This window comes from Ovis canadensis, chromosome 16, assembly GCF_042477335.2.
Source record: "Ovis canadensis isolate MfBH-ARS-UI-01 breed Bighorn chromosome 16, ARS-UI_OviCan_v2, whole genome shotgun sequence".
Taxonomy (NCBI): Eukaryota; Metazoa; Chordata; class Mammalia; order Artiodactyla; family Bovidae; genus Ovis; species Ovis canadensis.
The window spans coordinates 23,082,138-23,099,924 of NC_091260.1; the positions used below are offsets into that span (position 1 = coordinate 23,082,138).

The window sequence follows — 17,787 nt, forward strand, 5'->3', positions numbered from 1 at the left end:
TTTGAGCGCTGCCGCTACTTGACTGTCCGTTGGCTGTCCACCCCCTAGCTCTGAAAGAGGGTGGGAGGTGTGTGGGGACCGGCCAGGGCGAAGCAGGGAAACTGCTGCTAAGTCACTTCAGTCGTGTCCGACTCTGTGTGACCCCGTAGACGGCAGCCCACAAGGTTCCCCCGTCCCTGGGATTCTCCAGGCAAGAACACTGGAGTGGGTTGCCATTTCCTTCTCCAATGCATGAAAGTGAAGAGTGAAAGGGAAGTCGCTCAGTCGTGTCCGACTCTTCGCGACCGCATGGACCGCAGCCCACCAGGCTCCTCTGTCCATGGGATTTTCCAGGCAAGAGTACTGGAGTGGGGTGCCATCGCCTTCTCCGAGCCGGGAAACTAGTTAGGAGTTTATTGAAATGATCCAATTGTTAGCCGTGAAGAGCAAAATCACTTGGAATCTGGATATATTTTGAAATCGGAGGCAACAGGTTGTGCACGTGGATACAATAATAGAGGCTTGAGAGAGGAAAGTGAAGGATAACTCCAAGATTATTCTGAAGAACTGAAAAGATTAAGTTGCCTTTAACTAGGATGGGGAAGACTACAGGTAGAGCAGGTTTATAAGGGGGTAAGATTAGAACTCATTCTTAAAATATATATTTTTTTAACTTTTGTATTGGGGTATAGCCGATTAACAATGTTGTGGTAGTTTAGAACTCATTCTTGAGTGAAATGTGATTGGAGCGAGTTCAAGAGTTGGAGAGGAATAATTCAAGGCAATACATATAAGCAAATATTTCAGGTTTTATTGTGGGTACTGGAAGAGAAATCAGATGGAGAGGGAGTGAGATAAAGAGGATTCTTAATTGGTTTTTTATTTTGAAGATGGGAACAATGTTTCAACATGTTTGTGGGCTGGATAATTGATTTTGCAGAAGAAAGAAGAGGATTGCAGCAGCATTGTTCTAGAGTAGGTAGGATGGATGTTCAGTTATATGGGTACAGATTTGTGTGGGTGGGCAGATATAGTGGCAGGAGATTATGAAAATTCTGTTTTGATTGTTGCTATTCTCAGTAAAAGCAGCAAATCATCAATAGTGAGGAGGGACCAGGAGTCAGGTGTTGGAGGTTAGGGAAGAGAGACGGTAGGAAGTGAGCCTCTAGGAAAGTGGGAGAGTGTTGGATTAAATGTAGTGGAATTGTTGCTAGGCAACATTTAAGGCCTAGTGGTTATGAGTTTAAAGGAGACTGGATAGCATGATCTGTTTTTCATTAGCTAAATTCAAATCCAGGTGTGCGAGGGCAAAGTCAATGAATAGTGGTTATGGTTTTAACTTAGTATGAAGTGAGGAGGCCAGTACAGAGAGTTACCTTCTTGACTGATGGTGGAATTTAAGCTGGCTAAGAAAGAGAGGACATTAGGATGTTGAGAGACAGTTTAACAAGTGGGAAGGTCACAGTTTCACCAGGCCCAGGGAGGTGAGATAACTGTCATCGTCAACCTACTAGGATTAAGTTGTAGAGCCTGGCAGGTGGTAGCTGGAGAGTAGGATTCTTAGTTGAGTTTATAGAGAGGTTGTAGTTAATGGTTATATTAAAGACCATAGAAGGGACTGGGCACTCTAAAAGGTCATTGGTAGCAAAGCACTTAAAGAACTAACAAGGATAGGGTATTGGAAGGAACATGTACATGGATTTTTAAATAACCAGAACTTATGACAGGAGTAGTGTTGGAGAGCGTACTGGGATATAAACCTCAGGGAATGAAGCAGGGTGACCCAGGAGGCTGTAGGTGATTGCTGTGAGAAGGGATAGTGGACAGTAGAGTTTGGTGATAGAATTTTCAAACCTGGGAGTTTTAGGGTGGAAGAATCATCTGGAAGTGGAGGTGAGGAACAAGGAAGATTCCTTCCCCACCTCTGGCACACTGATTTGAGAGAGGTGAAGAAGACATTTCATTTTGAAATGCCTGTAGGGACAGAGGTGGGCTACTGTTGATGACTGAGGAACAAATGAAAGGCAGTCCTGATGGTCTGTTCTCTTTGCTGTTGCTGGGTAACAAGTCACCCGAAACTTGGTGGCTTGAAACAATAATCATTTTATTTTTCTCGAAATTTCTGTGGGGCAGGAGCCTGTGAAGGTCTTAGTGGGTGGTTCTCCTTCAGACCTTTCCTGTGTTTGCATGCACACAGTTGTCAGAGTTGCAGTAGCTGGTGACTGAGCAGCTGGGGACCCACAAGTCCTCTGTTCTCTTCATATTGTCTCAGCTTCTGCATGTGCTACCAGTGTGGGACTATTTGAATTTCCTTATACCCCTTTGTAATTCCTCCCTTTCATCCTTCTTCATGTCCTGTCCCCAGACAACTGCTGATCCACTTTCTGTCACCCTTGTTTAGTCTGCATTTTCTAGAATTTTACAAACACGGAATCTTTTTTAATGTGGCTTCTTTTATTCAGCATATTTTGCGTTTCATCCATTTATGTATCAGTTACTCATTCTTTTTCATTGCTGTAGAATCCTGTTGCATAAACATGCTGCAGTTTATTCATTGGCTTATTCGTGAACATTTGGGTTGCTTTCAGTTTGCGACTATTAAAAATAGAAACACCATAAATATTAGTGTAGAAGACTTTGTATGAGCATATGCTTTTATTTCTCTATGGGGAATGCCTGGGTCATGGAATAGATATATTTTAATTCTTTTTTTTTGGCTCCTCTCCGAGACTTGGGGGATCTTAGTTCACTGACCAGGGAATGAACCCAGACCCTTAGCAGTAAGAGCAGGAGTCCTAACTACTGTTTATTAAATTGTTTAGCTTTTATTCTTCAGGAACCCCATTTACTCATATGCTAAATATTTTTTGCCAGTTGCCACTTTATTTTCCTTTCTTTCTTCTTTCCTTTCTTTTCATCTATTCCTTGGTACCCGTTAGATGTTCAGTCAACTATCTTCTTCTTTGGGTACCTTGTAGTCAGTTTTACTTTTTCTTCCTTTTCTTTCTTGATTTTGTTTAACTTCTAATTTGACTCCCAATTGCCTTCTTTTCTCATCTGAGTTTTTAGAAATTTTGATTTTCAGTTTTTTTCCATACTGAAAATGCTTGTTTGACAATTTAATTTCAGATGGCTATTGCGTTTTCTTCCGTGATTGTTAGTTGAGAATTTTTATCACCTAAAATATTTCTTCTTATAATAACTTTGTATGGATATCTTGGTTGTTCATTTTGAAATTTCTTATAACAGTTGAAATGTGATGAGTTTGGACTGCTGTGTATTTGTGTCTTTTAAGAGTGCCCGCTTCTAAAGATAGAGTGTGACTTTCTTTTATAAGTAGTACCTTTTGCATTGGCAGAATATCTTCTGCTTTAAGGAACATCTCCCATTCCAAGGGCAGCATAACCTCAGACAAGTCAATTACTTGTTTGTGGTTACTTTCCTTATCTACAAAATGATTTAATTATTTTAAAAAGCGTATATTTATTTCTATTTGGCTGCGCTGCGTCTTCTTGCTGCTCTAGCTTTCTCTAGTTGCAGAGAGTGGGGGCTACTCTACTTGCTGTGTGAGGGCTTCTCATTGCAGTGGCTTGTTGCAGAATGCAAGTGGCTTATTACAGAATGCAGGCTCCAAGGCACGAGGGCTTTAGTAGTTGCAGCTTCCAGACTCCAGAACACGGGCTCAGTAGTCGTGGCTCCGCGGCTCCGGAACACAGGCTCAACAGTTGCGACACACAGGCCTAGTTGCCCTTGAGGAATGTGCGGTCTTCCCCAATCAGGGGTCGAACCCATGTCTCCTGCATTGGCAGGCAGGTTCTTTACCACTGAGGCCACCGGAAAAGCCCGACTTAATGATTTTTAAGTACTTTTTACCGTAGAGCAAGATTAATAGTTTTATATGAGAACCTCTTTCTCTCTGAATAGTGAATATTAACAAGAAAAACAGACATTCATTTTACAACTAAATGAGTTTTATATCCAGCCTGTCTGGAGTTCATGAGTTGACTAATACTGTATAAAATCCAACATACTGACGGATGGTGTTTTGTAACCTGTCTTCCCTTTACCAACATTGTGTATTCAAACTTACCTTCAACTACTCTATAGCATGGAAATTATTCTAGTTGGACTTGTTGCCTCACTGACCTGTCAAAGTGTTTGTTTTTGAAAGTGAAGTGAAAGGGAAAGTCACTCAGTTGTGTCCGGCTCTTTGCGACCCATGGACTATACAGTCCATGGAATTCTCCAGGCCAGAATGCTGAAGTGGGTAGCCTTTCCCTTCTCCAGGGGATCTTCCCAACCCAGAGATTAAACCCAGGCAGATTCTTTACCAGCTGAGCCACAAGAATTTTTAATTGTGGTTTAAAAAAAGACTGTTATCATCTCAACTACTTTTAAGCATACACTTCTGTGTGTTTGTGTGTGCTCAATCACTCAGTTGTGTCCAACTCTGCGACCCCATGGACTGTAGCCTGGCAGGCTTCTCTGTCCATGGAGTTTTCCAGGCAATACTGGAGAGGGTTGCCATTTCCTACTCCAGGGGGTCTTCCCAACCTGGGGGTGGAACCTGTGTCTCTTGCGTCTCCCACATTGGCAGGAATATTCTTTATCTCTGTGCCACCTGAGAAGCCTGTATGTTTACAGTAGTGTTAAATATATTCACATTGTAGTACAGTACATCTCCAAAACTTGTAAATCTTGCAAATCTGAAACTCTACCCATTAAACATTTATTTCCTCCTCTTCTTTTAAAGCCTGAGGTAACTGCCATTCAGCTCTCTGTTTCTATGACTTTGACGTCTTAGCTCCCTCATATGAGTGGAATCACACAGGCAGTGTGTTTATTTTTGCTTCCATGCTTTTCTTGGCTCATCGTTGTCCTTAGAGTGCTTGGTAGTTTCTCTTCTATCTCTCTAAATCCTTTTAGTTTTTATTTCCTAGCCTGTTTCCCCCATGATCATCCACCATGTGTTACTTTCCTCTTTTTAATTGAGGTATAATTGACATACAACATTATATTAATCTTAGTTGTACAGCGTAATGATTTCAAATGTATACATATTTCAAAATGATCACAATAAATCTAGTTAATATTACTGTTACCATCAGTTCAGTTCAGTTGCTCAGTCGTGTTTGATTCTTTGCAACCCCGTGGACTGCAGCACGCCAGCCCTCCCTCTCCATCACTAACTCCCAGAGCTTACTCAAACTCATGTCCATTGAGTCAGTGATGCCATCCAACTATCGCATCCTCTGTCGTCCCCTCCTTCTCCCACCTTCAGTCTTTCCCAGCTTCAGGATCTTTTCCAGTGAGCCAGCTCTTTGCATCAGGTGGCCACAGTATTGGAGTTTTAGCTTTAGGATCAGTCCTTCCAATGAATATTCAGGACTGATATCCTTTAGGATTGATGGGTTGGATCTCCTTGCAGTCCAAGGGACTTTCAAGAGTCTTCTCCAACACCACAGTTCAAAAGTATCAATTCTTCAGCACTCAGCTTTCTTTATAGACCAACTGTCACATCCATACATGACAACTGGAAAAGCCATAGCTCTGACTAGATGGACCTTTGTTGGCAAAGTAATGTCTCTGCTTTTTAATATGCTATCTAGGTTGGTCCTAGCTTTTCTTCCAAGGAGCAAGCCCCTTTTAATTTTATGGCTGCACTCACCATCTGCAGTGATTTTGGAGCCCAAAAATATAAAGTATGTCACTGTTTCCACTGTTTCTGCATCTATTTGCCATGAAATGATAGGACTGGATGTTTCGATCTTAGTTTTCTGAATTTTGAGTTTTAAGCCAACTTTTTCCACTCTCCTTTCACTTTCATCAAGAGGCTTTTTAGTTCTTCACTTTCTGCCATAAGGGTGGTATCATCTCTGTATCTGAGGTTATTGATATTTCTCCCAGCAATCTTGATTCCAGCTTGTGCTTTATCCACTCGGGCATTTCACATGATATACTCTGCATATAAGTTAAATAAGCAGGGTGATAATATACAGCCTTGATATACTCGTTTGCTTATTTGGAACCAGTCTGTTGTTTCATGTCCAGTTCTAACTGTTGCTTCTTGATCTGCATACAGATTTCTCAGGAGGCAGGTCAGGTGATCTGATATTCCCATCTCTTTAAGAATTTTCCACAGTTTGTTGTGATCCACACAGTGAAAGGCTTTGGCATAGTCAATAAAGCAGAAATGGATGTTTTTCTGGAACTCTCTTGCTTTTTTGATGATCCAAAAGATGTTGGCAATATGATCTCTGGTTTCCCTGCCTTTTCTAAATCCAGCACGAACATCTGGAAGTTCATGGTTCATGTACTGTCAAAACCTGGCTTGGAGAATTTTGAGCATTATTTTGCTAGCATGTGAGGTGAGTGCAATTGTGCGGTAGTTTGAACATTCTTTGACATTGCCTTTCTTTGGGATTCACAATCAGGTTGGTGGAAACAAATAGCCCCAGATCATACACCTTAAAACCTAAATAAAGAAACAATCAGCCTACCAGAGGTATAGAATTGGTATAGAATTTAAAGACTCAAGAAACAGTTTTCTAAAACAGGTTAACCTGGGGTATCCTCTAATGCACATTAATGAAGTCTCCTTTATGTACAAATGGGAAGGTCCCCTGGAGGAAGAAATGGCAACCCACTCCAGTATTTTTGCCTAGAGAATCCCATGGACAGAGGAGCCTGGCGGGCTACAGGGGTCGCAAAAAGTCAGATACGACTGAGCGACTAATACTTCTTTGGGATTGGAATGAAAACTGACCTTTTCCAGTCCTGTGGCCACTGCTGAGTTTTCCAAATGTGCTGGCATATTGAGTGCAGCACTTTGACAACATCATCTTTTAGGATTTGAAATAGCTCAACTGTAATTCAGCTTTGTTTATAGTGATGCTTTCTAAGGCCGACTTGACTTCTCATTCCAGGATGTCTGGCTCTAGGTGAGTGATCACATCATCGTGATTATCTGGATCATGAAGATCTTTTTTGGATAGTTCTTCTGTGTATTCTTGCCACCTCTTCTTAATATCTTCTGCTTCTGTTAGGTCCATACCATTTCTATCCTTTATTGTGCCCATCTTTGCATGCAATTTTCCTTCGGTATCTCTAATTTTCTTGAAAGATCTGTAGTCTTTCCCATTCTATTGTTTTCCTCTATTTCTTTGCATTAGTCACTGGGGAAGGCTTTCTTATCTCCTTGCTGTTCTTTGGAACTCTGCATTCAGATGGGTATATCTTTTGTTATATCTGTCACTATACATGGTTACAATTATTTTTTTTCTGGTGTTGAGATTTTTAAGTCTTTGTATTTTGAAATATGTAGTTCAGTGTTATTAACTATAGTCACCATGCTGCACATTACACCCCCATGACTGACTTACTTTATAACTCGAAGTTGGTACATTTTGACTCCCAAAGGCAATGGCACCCCAGTCCAGTACTCTTGCCTGGAAAATCCCATGGATGGAGGGGCCTGGTAGGTTGCGATCCATGGGGTCGCGAAGAGTTGGACACGACTGAGCTACTTCCCTTTCACTCTTCACTTTCATGCATTGGAGAAGGAAATGGCAGCCCACTCCAGTGTTTTTGCCTGGAGAATCCCAGGGACGGGGGAGCCTGGTGGGCTGCCGTCTATGGGCTCGCACAGAGTCGGACATGACTGAAGCGACTTAGCAGCAGTGCTCTTTTCAACCCCTATCCCAACCCCTCCACCCCTGTCCCTGGAAACTGCCAGTCTGTTCTTTGAGTCTATGAAGTTGGGCTTTTTGTTGTTGTTTGGTTGTTTTGGTTTTGTTTCTAAATTCCACGTAAAAGTAAGATCACATGGTATGTATCTGTCTTTCTCATTTCAGTTAGTGTAATGCCCTCAAGGACCATTCATGTAGTCTCCAAATGACAAGATTTCATTCTTATGGCTGAATAATATTCTATTGTATATGAACAGGTATCCCCTGCTTTTTTAAGTTGACTTTCTGCCACTTTGCTTTCATAAAAGACCTACGTTAATACGTGTTTTCATGAACTGAAAGAAATCCAGAGAGGATTTTCACTTTTATGAAAAAAAAAAAGTGAAAAGTAAAAATAACACTGAGTGTCTTGTTTTGCAGCAAGGCATGATAGAGGCCGCATGCCACCCAGGAAGTGAGAGTGGCACCACCAGGCTCCTTCCCCAGGAGCTTCACTCAGCATCAAGCCAGCGTAGCTTTGAGCTGTGCCTGGGAGCCTCTGTGGCATATCCTGATTTTTTTTTTTTTTTAATCCATAAGCGAGTTATATCCTAACATCCTTGATTCTTTGCTCTATTCTATCTCCATTTATAAACGATTTCATAGGAGTATTCTACTTCCAGGTTTTTCAGGTCATGGGCAAAACCTGTATACATTTTCCGTTCTCCCATTGTTGGACGCTTAGGTTATTTCCATCTCTTGTCTTTTGTAAATAATAATGCAGTGGATGTGGGAGTGCATATATCCTTTCAAGTTAGCGTTTTTGTTTTCTGTGGATAAATGCCATTAGTGGAATCTGCTGGATCATGTGGTAGTTCTGTTTTTTGAGGAACCTTCATACTGTTTTCCGAAGTGGCTGTGCCGGTTTACATTCCCACCAGCAGTGGACTGTTGTCCCTTATGTCTCCATCCTCATCAACACTTGTTATTTTTTTTTTTTTAATGTGTATATATTTTATTTATTTTTTCAAATTTATTTTTAATCGGAGAATAATTACTTTACAATGTTGTGTTGGTTTCTGCTGTACAACAAAGTGAATCAGCCACAAGTATACATATACCCCTCCCTTTAAGCCTCCTTCCCACCCATTATTGCCTTTCTGATAATAGCCATTCTAGCAGGTGTGAGGTGATATATCACTGTGGTTTTGATTTGCACTTACCTAATGATGGTCAGACTGGTTTTAGAAAAGGCAGAGGAACCAGAGATCAAGTTGCCAACATCCGCTGGATCATCAAAAAAGCAATAAAGTTCCAAAAAAACATCTATTTCTGCTTTATTGACTATGCCAAAGCCTTTGACTGTGTGGATCACAATAAACTGTGGAAAATTCTTCAAGAGATGGGAATACCAGACCACCTGACCTGCCTCCTGAGAAATCTGTATGCAAGTCACAAAGCAACAGTTAGAACTGGACATGGACCAACAGACTGGTTCCAAATAGGAAAAGGAGTACATCAAGGCTATATATTGTCATCCTGCTTATTTAACTTATATGCAGAGTACATCATGGGAAACACTGGGCTGGAAGAAACACAAGCTGGAATCGAGATTGCCGGGAGAAATATCAATAACCTCAGATACGCAGATGACACCACCCTTATGGCAGAAAGTGAAGAGGAACTGAAAAGCCTCTTGATGAAAGAGGAGAGTGAAAAGGTTGGCTTAAAGCTGAACATTCAGAGAACTAAGATCATAGCATCTGGTCCCATCACTTCATGGAAAATAGATGGGAAAACAGTGGAAACAGTGGCAGACTTTATTTTTTTGAGCTCCAAAATCACTGCAGATGGTGACTGCAGCCATGAAATTAAAAGACGCTTGCTCCTTGGAAGGAAAGTTATGACCAACCTAGATAGCATATTCAAAAGCAGAGACATTATTTTGCCAACAAAGGTCCGTCTAGTCAAGACTATGGTTTTTCCAGTGGTCATGTATGGATGTGAGAGTTGGACTGTGAAGAAAGCTGAGTGCTGAAGAATTGATACTTTTGAACTGTGGTGTTGGAGAAGACTCTTGAGAGTCACTTGGACTGCAAGGAGATCCATCCAGTCCATTTTAAAGAACAGTCCTGAGTGTTCTTTGGAAGGACTGATGCTAAAGCTGAAACTCCAGTACTTTGGCCACGTGATGCGAAGAGTTGACTCATTGGAAAAGACTCTGATGCTGGGAAGGATTGAGGGCAGGAGGAGAAGGGGATGACAAGAGGATGAGATGGCTGAATGGTATCACTGACTCGATGGACATGAGTTTGGATGAACTCCTGGAGTTGGTGATGGACAGGGAGGACTGACGTGCTGCAATTCATGGGGTTGCAAAGAATCGGACATGACTGAGCAAGTGAACTGAACTGAACTGAATGATTGGTGATGTTGAACATCTTTCTGTTTACCTGTTGGCTTTCTGTATGTCTTTGGACATATACATTCGTGCATACTTTATTATAATGATACCTAAAATAATGTAAACACTGAAGTGAGTCGCCTGTAGGTAGCATATAGGTGTGGTTGTTTTTTTTTTTTAATCCATTCAACCAGACTGTCTTTTTATTGGAGAATTTAGTTCATTTACATTTTAAGTAATTGTTATTACGTAGGTTACTTACTGCCATTTTGTTAAACTTCTGGATGTCTCATAGTTCTTCTGTTTCCTTATTTCGTCTCCCTTTGTGGTTTGATAATTTTATCTAATTGTATGCTTAGATGTTTTTGTCTTTATCTTTTGAGTATTTCCTACAGATTTTTAATTTTTGCTTTGTGGTTACGAGTCTTACATATAGTGACTTATATTTACAGTCATCTATTTTAAGTTGATAATGAGGTAAATTTTAATTCATTCTAGAGCTCTGCATTTTTATTCCCCTCCGCATTGTGCCTTTGATGTCACATGTTACATTAAGCTTCATTTAGAGAGTGCAGTGAACTTGAGCCAGACAGAGAGAGAGGGTGAAAATGTTGCATCCGGCAGTCTCTGAGCATCTCCATAGATCCCTGATATGCACCAAACTAGAAGCCTTCTCCTCAAGCCTAATTTTCTGGACAAGCGAATGGGCCTGTTTCACAGAAAGACTGAGGTGTGTTTCAGTCTGTTACTGGTGCAGTCCCCTGGGGGCAGTAGCCTGCCAAGGACCATTTCTTTGACTATTGGTCCTGTGGGACCCAAGAACCTGTGCCCACCCTGGGCTGCAGCTGTAAAAACCAGTACCCGAGACAGGAATTACTAGGACGTCAGACGTGCACACGTCCCCTGTGGGAGGTAACTGGCGCTGTGGAGAGCGGCAGAGGGCAAAGCTGGCCCTTGTAGGCTGGAGTGAGGCAGGCAGCACAAAGACGGTGCTCCTCGCCTCTGGTCTCAGAGTCCTAGCCGGTCACCTGATGGATGATAAATTAAATGCCTGGGCTTTCCAGGTGGGGCTCTCAGTAAAGAACCTGCCTGCCAGAGCAGAAGTAAGAGTCTCGGGTGCATCCCTGGGTCAGGAAGATCCCCTGGAGGAGGGCATGGCAATCCACTCCAGTATTCCTGCCTGAAGAATCCCATGGGCAGAAGAGCCAGGCAGGCCACAGTCCAGAGGGTTACACAGAGTGGGACACGATGCATGTGTATCCTGCAGACCACCACTTTAAAATAAGCACATGAGCCTCTTAGAGAAAGTCTGTGCACCTCTCAGCCAGCTGCCTCCGCGCCGGTATTATGGGGGAGGACGGGTTCCAAGCTCGGGAACCCTTTCAGAGCCAGTCCTCAGTTCTGTTCCTTTGTGTGACTTGTAGACAAAAGACCCCTTGTTTTATTGTTGTTGTTTCTTAATAGTAACCCATTTTATTTTTAATTACTTTTTAATAAAATTTATTTGGGTCTCCGTTGCTGCACGAGGACTCTCTAGTCGCAGAGAACAGGAGCTCTAGTTGAGGGGCATGCACTTCCCGTTGCAGTGGCCTCTCTCGTGTAGCGCGGACGCTTGGCGCACAGGTCTCTATAGTTGTGCTTCCCGGGCTCTGGAGCGCAAGCTCAGTAGTTGTGGCACACGGGCTTAGTTGCCCACGGCATGTCGGGTCTTCCCAGGGCAGGGATTGAACCCATGTCCCCTGCATTGGCAGGTGGATTCTTTTCCACCGTACCACCAGGGACGTCCCCCTTTGTTTTTTAAGTTAGATGTTTTGGTGACTCATCTCTCAGTTACTGGTCTTAAAACTTGGGATACCAAATTTGGGGTTCAGACCTTTTCTTCCTCAGGAAGAAGATGCAGGTTTTTGAGTTTCCTCCTGATTGTGGGTCGCCACACCAGGAGTGGAGTTTATGGCAAAATTCCTTCTCAGCCTTTCCTTGCCACTTTTGGATTAAAACGCTTATTGTTTGACTTCACATTTTAATATTTTATTGTATTTGTTTTATATCATTCTTTTTTTGTGTGTGACAATCTGTCTTACATCCCTGATTAGACCATCTCTCCTGAGAACATGATTTCATGTACCTCTCAGTGAAAAGTGCTTCATACATGGTGCGTGCTCAAAAATATTTCTTTTTGGATTGGACTAAATAAAAAGAAATAGGTTAATTATTTTAGGTATTTTCTTGATTACTTAATATCACTGCCTTTTAAAATTAATTGATAAATCCCTTTTAATGGTTTATATCTTTAAACATTTTGAGAATTCTTTTTTTGAACAATCTAGAGGCATTGTAAGGTCAAGAGGAAAAAATATTCTTTGGACCACAGAGTCAGTGGTTAGAATAGCCTTCCCAGAGTCTGGATACAGCTGAGCTGATGACCGGATGTTTTCCCTTTCTGCCAAACTGAACCCCTTCATCTGCTCTTGGAAAAGACTGAAACTTGTGTTACCCCTGAACAGACCCACTTCTGCTTGGTGGATAAGAATCACGTTGTAGGGTATTTACATCATGGCACTCCTAGAACATTTACTTGTGTCTAGCTTTGAGGGTAATGCCACATAGTCTCTAACCAAATGGGCTTCTTGTGATTTAATTAGGTTATAAAATACCTCTTTTAGTGTAACATTATGTCCGGACTAACTCGTGTTCCTCAGGCACATTTTTAATGAAACACAACCAAATGTGAATTATTTTTATTCTTTACCTTTCCCAGAGTGATGATTCTGATGTTTGGGATGATACAGCATTGATAAAAGCATATGATAAAGCTGTGGCTTCATTTAAGGTATGAAATGTTTATTTATTCTTTTCCTCACTTCCTCATGTATATTCATTTGGGAAGAAATTGATAACATACACCAAAGTGTTACAGTACATATTATTCAGTTCTAATTTTGAAGATTAAAAGATAACAGATTAATTACCTTCCTTCAGAAGTTGGTAACCTGACTATATGTCATCTCTTTAACAGAGGCAATTTAAGTAGTTTTCAAACATTATTTTGAATATGTTTACACTATATCAGACTATTGAGGTCTTCTTTCAGATTAGTGGAAGGACAGTCTAAATTATACTTTTAAAATATTTAACAAGCCCTTATTGAAATAATATTGATGATAAATAGCCGTAGTGCAGTAATGAATATTTGCAGGGTGTTTATAGTGTTCCTGGCACTGTTCCATGTGCTTTACATACATTAATTTAATTCTCCCCAAATCCTATGAGGTATCAAGTGTTCCTGATGGTGATGAATGTCAAGGAAGACACAGTTCATTTGCAGGGTGAAGCCTATTTTTTTGCAACCCAAACAAGACTTTTACACAGTTGCCCAGCATGATCATTTTCTCTGCTGTCAGAGGTCTTTAGTCTCATTGAGCATCATGCCTGGCCCATCAGTAGTCCCGGCACAGAGCATACACTCCTACCGAGCACCAAGTGTAGACTCTACTTCCTTTCCTAGTCTCTCCTGCAGCATGAAGGAAAGATGAGATCTGCATGTCATCCTTGATGCTGAACTCTAAATTGAGCGATAACGTGCTTTCCAACATACGTTTAGACTAGAGATACACCAGTCAGAGTTACCAGGGGAGTGCTGTGAAATGCAGATCAAAATAGGGCTGGATGTGGGACGGGTAGGTGATGCTGAAGGGGGAAGCAGACTGAGAAAAGAACTGATGTGGGCAAGAGGCAGTTTCCTTTTAGTGGTGGGGTAAATGTGAAGCTATGAAGTTGGTGGTCAGAAATATTGAACTAAGGAGAAAAGCCAGAACTAGATAATAGTTTTGGAAGTTTGTTAGCATAGTAAGCATAATTGAAGTAACAGGAATAGATGATCATAAGCAGGTAAAGATGGCAGTTCTTATTGGGAATGCCCAAGTTTAAAACTTGATGAGAGAAGTAATGAAAGCATTAGGGCTCTGCATTGCTATGTCATCAAAAATGCTGTGGCTAGCAAGAAGAAAAATCGTTGACAGAGTATAATATTATGGAAAGACTGAGAGTGAGGAGACTTGTTTGAAAGGGTCCTTAGAGCCGGTGATCATTATATGATATCTTCAAGAGCAGTTTCTGTAGCCTATGGGATGGTGACAAAGAGCCTCTCTGAGGCGGTAGGGCCTGGAGACCAGTTTATAGTGGATGAATTACATTGTGACTTTTTAATAATATATCATTCTGTAACACATACACTTCTATTCACATTTTCATAGCACGCTCTGAAGAACGGTGACATTTCCGAAGCCTCAGAAAAACCAAAAGGCACACCTAAAAGAAAATCTGCTAAGAATAAAAGCCAAAGAAAGAACACCTCAAGTCCTTCAAAGCAGGTTATTTTAAAACCTCAAGATTTAACGTCTAAGCATTTCTTGTTACTGTCCTTATTAAATAGTATAAAATATCTTTAATTAAATGATTAGTACAGTGTTTTCCATTGTTCAGGAACATGCATGTTAATAAAACCATAAAGAATTAGGAGGAAATGACACATGCTAAATTCAGGACAGTGTCTACTGTATGTTGGGATAGCGGGGAGGAAGGCGGTGCTTCATGGGAGGGGTACCTGAGGGCTTACACTGAATGGGCAGTGTTCGACTTTTCTCAGACTGAGAGAGGTGTCCTCCTTTTCCTTCAAAATCCTGAAACTGTTAATACCCAGGGACTAAATATTCTGGGTAGAGTCACTTCTACTTAAACAGTCAACCTAGAAGGTAATTATTTTGGTGTCTCACTAGTAGCTTTAGTGTCCTCTTTACCAAGGGGGAGCTAAACTCTTCCTTGGTGGCTCAGAGGTTAAAGCATCTGCCTGCAATGCGAGAGACCTGGGTTCGATCCCTGGATCAGGAAGATCCCCTGGAGAAGGAAATGGCAACCCACTCCAGTATTCTTGCCTGGAAAATCCCATGGATGGAGGAGCCTTGTGGGCTGCAGTCCACGGGGTTGCAAAGAGTCGGACACAGCTGAGCAACTTCACTGTCGCTTTACCAAGAGGGAAGAGAGCTGATCTGTGATGGGAACTTGCTATGCGCTGGGCCAGGATACTGGACACTTGACATGCTTCCCATCCTCTCTGTTCTTCACAGCACATGTGTGAGGCAGATTATACTACAACCACTTAACAGATGAGGAAAACACAGCTCAGAGTGATTAAGAAACTTGTCCATGATTATATAAATGATGGAATTATGTGGTATTTCTATTAGAATTCAAATTTCTGTGTTTTGGGCCCCAAATCTTTTTCTTTGTAACATTCTGTCTCCCAGAACAGTCAGCTGGAGACTCCCCCCTCCCCCCCCAACTCCACCCCACTCAAACAGGATTACAGTTTCCTTTGTTTTTAAGAAATGTGTTTGTGTGTCTTTGGTTTCTTTTACAGTGGAAAGTTGGTGACAAATGTTGTGCCATTTGGTCAGAAGACGGGTGCATTTACCCAGCTACTATCGCTTCAATTGATTTTAAGAGAGAAACCTGTGTTGTGGTTTACACTGGATATGGAAATAGAGAGGAGCAAAATCTGTCTGATCTACTTTCCCCAACCTCTGAAGTAGCTAATATAGAGCAAAATGCTCAGGAGGTAAGGATAAAAAAAATTAGAGTTCTTAGAAGCAGAGACTAGATGAGAAACTAAACAGTATAACTGATTGTCAGTTTGACCCACTGAAGCTTTAATTTTTTCTCAGTGATGCCTTTATAACGAAAATACGTATATTTCTTTCTCTTAAAAGAATGAAAATGAAAGTCAAATTTCAACAGATGAAAGTGAGAACTCCTCCAGGTCTCCTCTAAATAAACCAAATAATACCAGGTCGAGAGCTGCTCCATGGACCTCTTTTCTGCCCCCACCACCCCATATGCCAGGATCAGGCCTGGGACCAGGAAAGGTAAACTTCTATCCAGAAAAGGTTTCCCAGGACGTGGTTCACAGTATTGGAACCTTTAGCCCCTGCATTAAGTGAATTGTAGCTTTTCTCATTAAACTGTTAGGGTTGGGTTTTTTTTTTTCTTTGGCTGTGGTAGGCAGCTCACAGGGTCTCAGTTCCCTGACCAGGGGTTGAACCCAAGCCACCTAGACCACCAGAGCTTTCCCTCATGAAACTTTTGTAGCTTTCTACACTATAGATGTTGTAAATAGATACCAAGAATTCTCTGAAAAGGAAATAAGATAGTAATGCCTTTCCCAACAATTTTTATTGAGTATTAGGTGTTAGAGTAATAATTTAGCAAACTTAAGTTTGAAAATATTTTATCATCAGCTGGATGTTGTACTGTAGTTCCCTGTGACACTTGTATAAGGTATATAAAAATTGGAAGAGAACCCAATATTTATATCTGGTACAGGTGAAATCCAAAGAAGCTCCCAGATTGTTTTGTAGAGTAAAATGTAAATACTGTTTTTACTTATGGGTTTTTTGGTTATCAGTAACAAATAAAAAAGGTTTTTACCTTTGTCATGGAATCCAAATCCCTATCCAGTTGTCTTGTTAAAGCATTGATTTCTTCAAGCAATAATAATACTAAACATTTTGTTTTAATCAAGCATGACATTAAAACTTCTTCTTAGGCTTTCCCGTTGAGAGCTCCTTATTGAGATTTGTATTATATTACATTTTTCAGAATGATCAGACCTCTTAGTTTATATACATAATGCTTTGTTGGTCTCAGGGGGCTGATTTCCTTGTTAAGAAAGAGGTTTATAGTTTATAATATGTATTTTTATAATATATATTCTTAAGTTAGCATATGTAACTGAAAAGACATCCAATAGATTATACAGTTTAGTTTATGAAATTGTGGGAGATATAGTCTTATATGATTGAAACATCTTGCTGAATATTTGATCTCTTGTTTACTAGATAGTGAAAAATTTTCCTTACTCTGCTTTTACTTGCTGACTGTCTATATAGAAAGGAAGTGAGAAAAATCGAAATTTGTGAGTCTAGGGGCTTCCCTGTCGGTCCAGCAATTAAGACTCTGTGTTTCCAATGCAGAGGGTGAGGGTTAGATCTCTCGTCAGGGAACTGAGATTCTACATGCCATACAGCATGGCCCTCCTTCCTTTCCCCCCGCCAAAAAAAAGAATCTGTATGATGTCAGCATTTCGTATGTGAAATTCTATCTAACCTTTTTGATATGAATAATATAGATGTTATTCTGGGCAGCTATTTTGAATCTTTTGACGTTGGGTTTTTGGGGGTTTTTTTGTTTTTGTTTTTGTTTTGCTTTTTACATTTTAAAACTGGTAAATAAATCTTCCTTTGAAATACTCTTTATAGGCGGGTCTAAACTTCAGTGGCCCGCCGCCGCCACCCCCACCCCCGCCGCATTTCCTGTCCTGCTGGCTGCCTCCATTTCCTGCTGGACCACCAGTAAGTGCAAAAGAATTCGGATTAAATTGTGCTTTCATACAGAGTTTGGGATTTAGCCAGAACACAGGTAGTTTGGTAATGTCATTGTATACCATCCTTGTGGCCAGGTTCTGCTGGGTAAAAGTTCAGGCTAAACCTTTGGGTTTTTCTTTTTAATGCCCAGACTCAGTCCTCTTAGAGACCCAGCTCTGAGCCCTGTTGTGTGTGCTTCCTTCCTGGCAGAAGTATCTCATTCTAAGGGAAGTAGCTCCTATCTAGAAGGATTTAATGACACCATGCTTAGGGATCAGTGTTTTACCTTTCAAGGCATGAAGACTGTGGATATCTAATG

The 17,787-nt window shown here is 41.0% G+C and overlaps 1 protein-coding gene across 1 annotated transcript in view; it reads left to right on the forward strand.

Annotated features, from left to right (window-relative positions):
• Positions 1-17,787, forward strand: part of SMN2 (survival of motor neuron 2, centromeric) — a 28,561-nt gene that overhangs the window by 344 nt on the left and 10,430 nt on the right. The window contains exons 2-6 of the mRNA XM_069556262.1: positions 12,809-12,880; positions 14,304-14,420; positions 15,467-15,664; positions 15,816-15,971; positions 17,364-17,456. Of these exons, the coding sequence (XP_069412363.1) occupies positions 12,809-12,880; positions 14,304-14,420; positions 15,467-15,664; positions 15,816-15,971; positions 17,364-17,456 (636 nt within the window). The remainder of the gene's footprint in view (positions 1-12,808; positions 12,881-14,303; positions 14,421-15,466; positions 15,665-15,815; positions 15,972-17,363; positions 17,457-17,787) is intronic.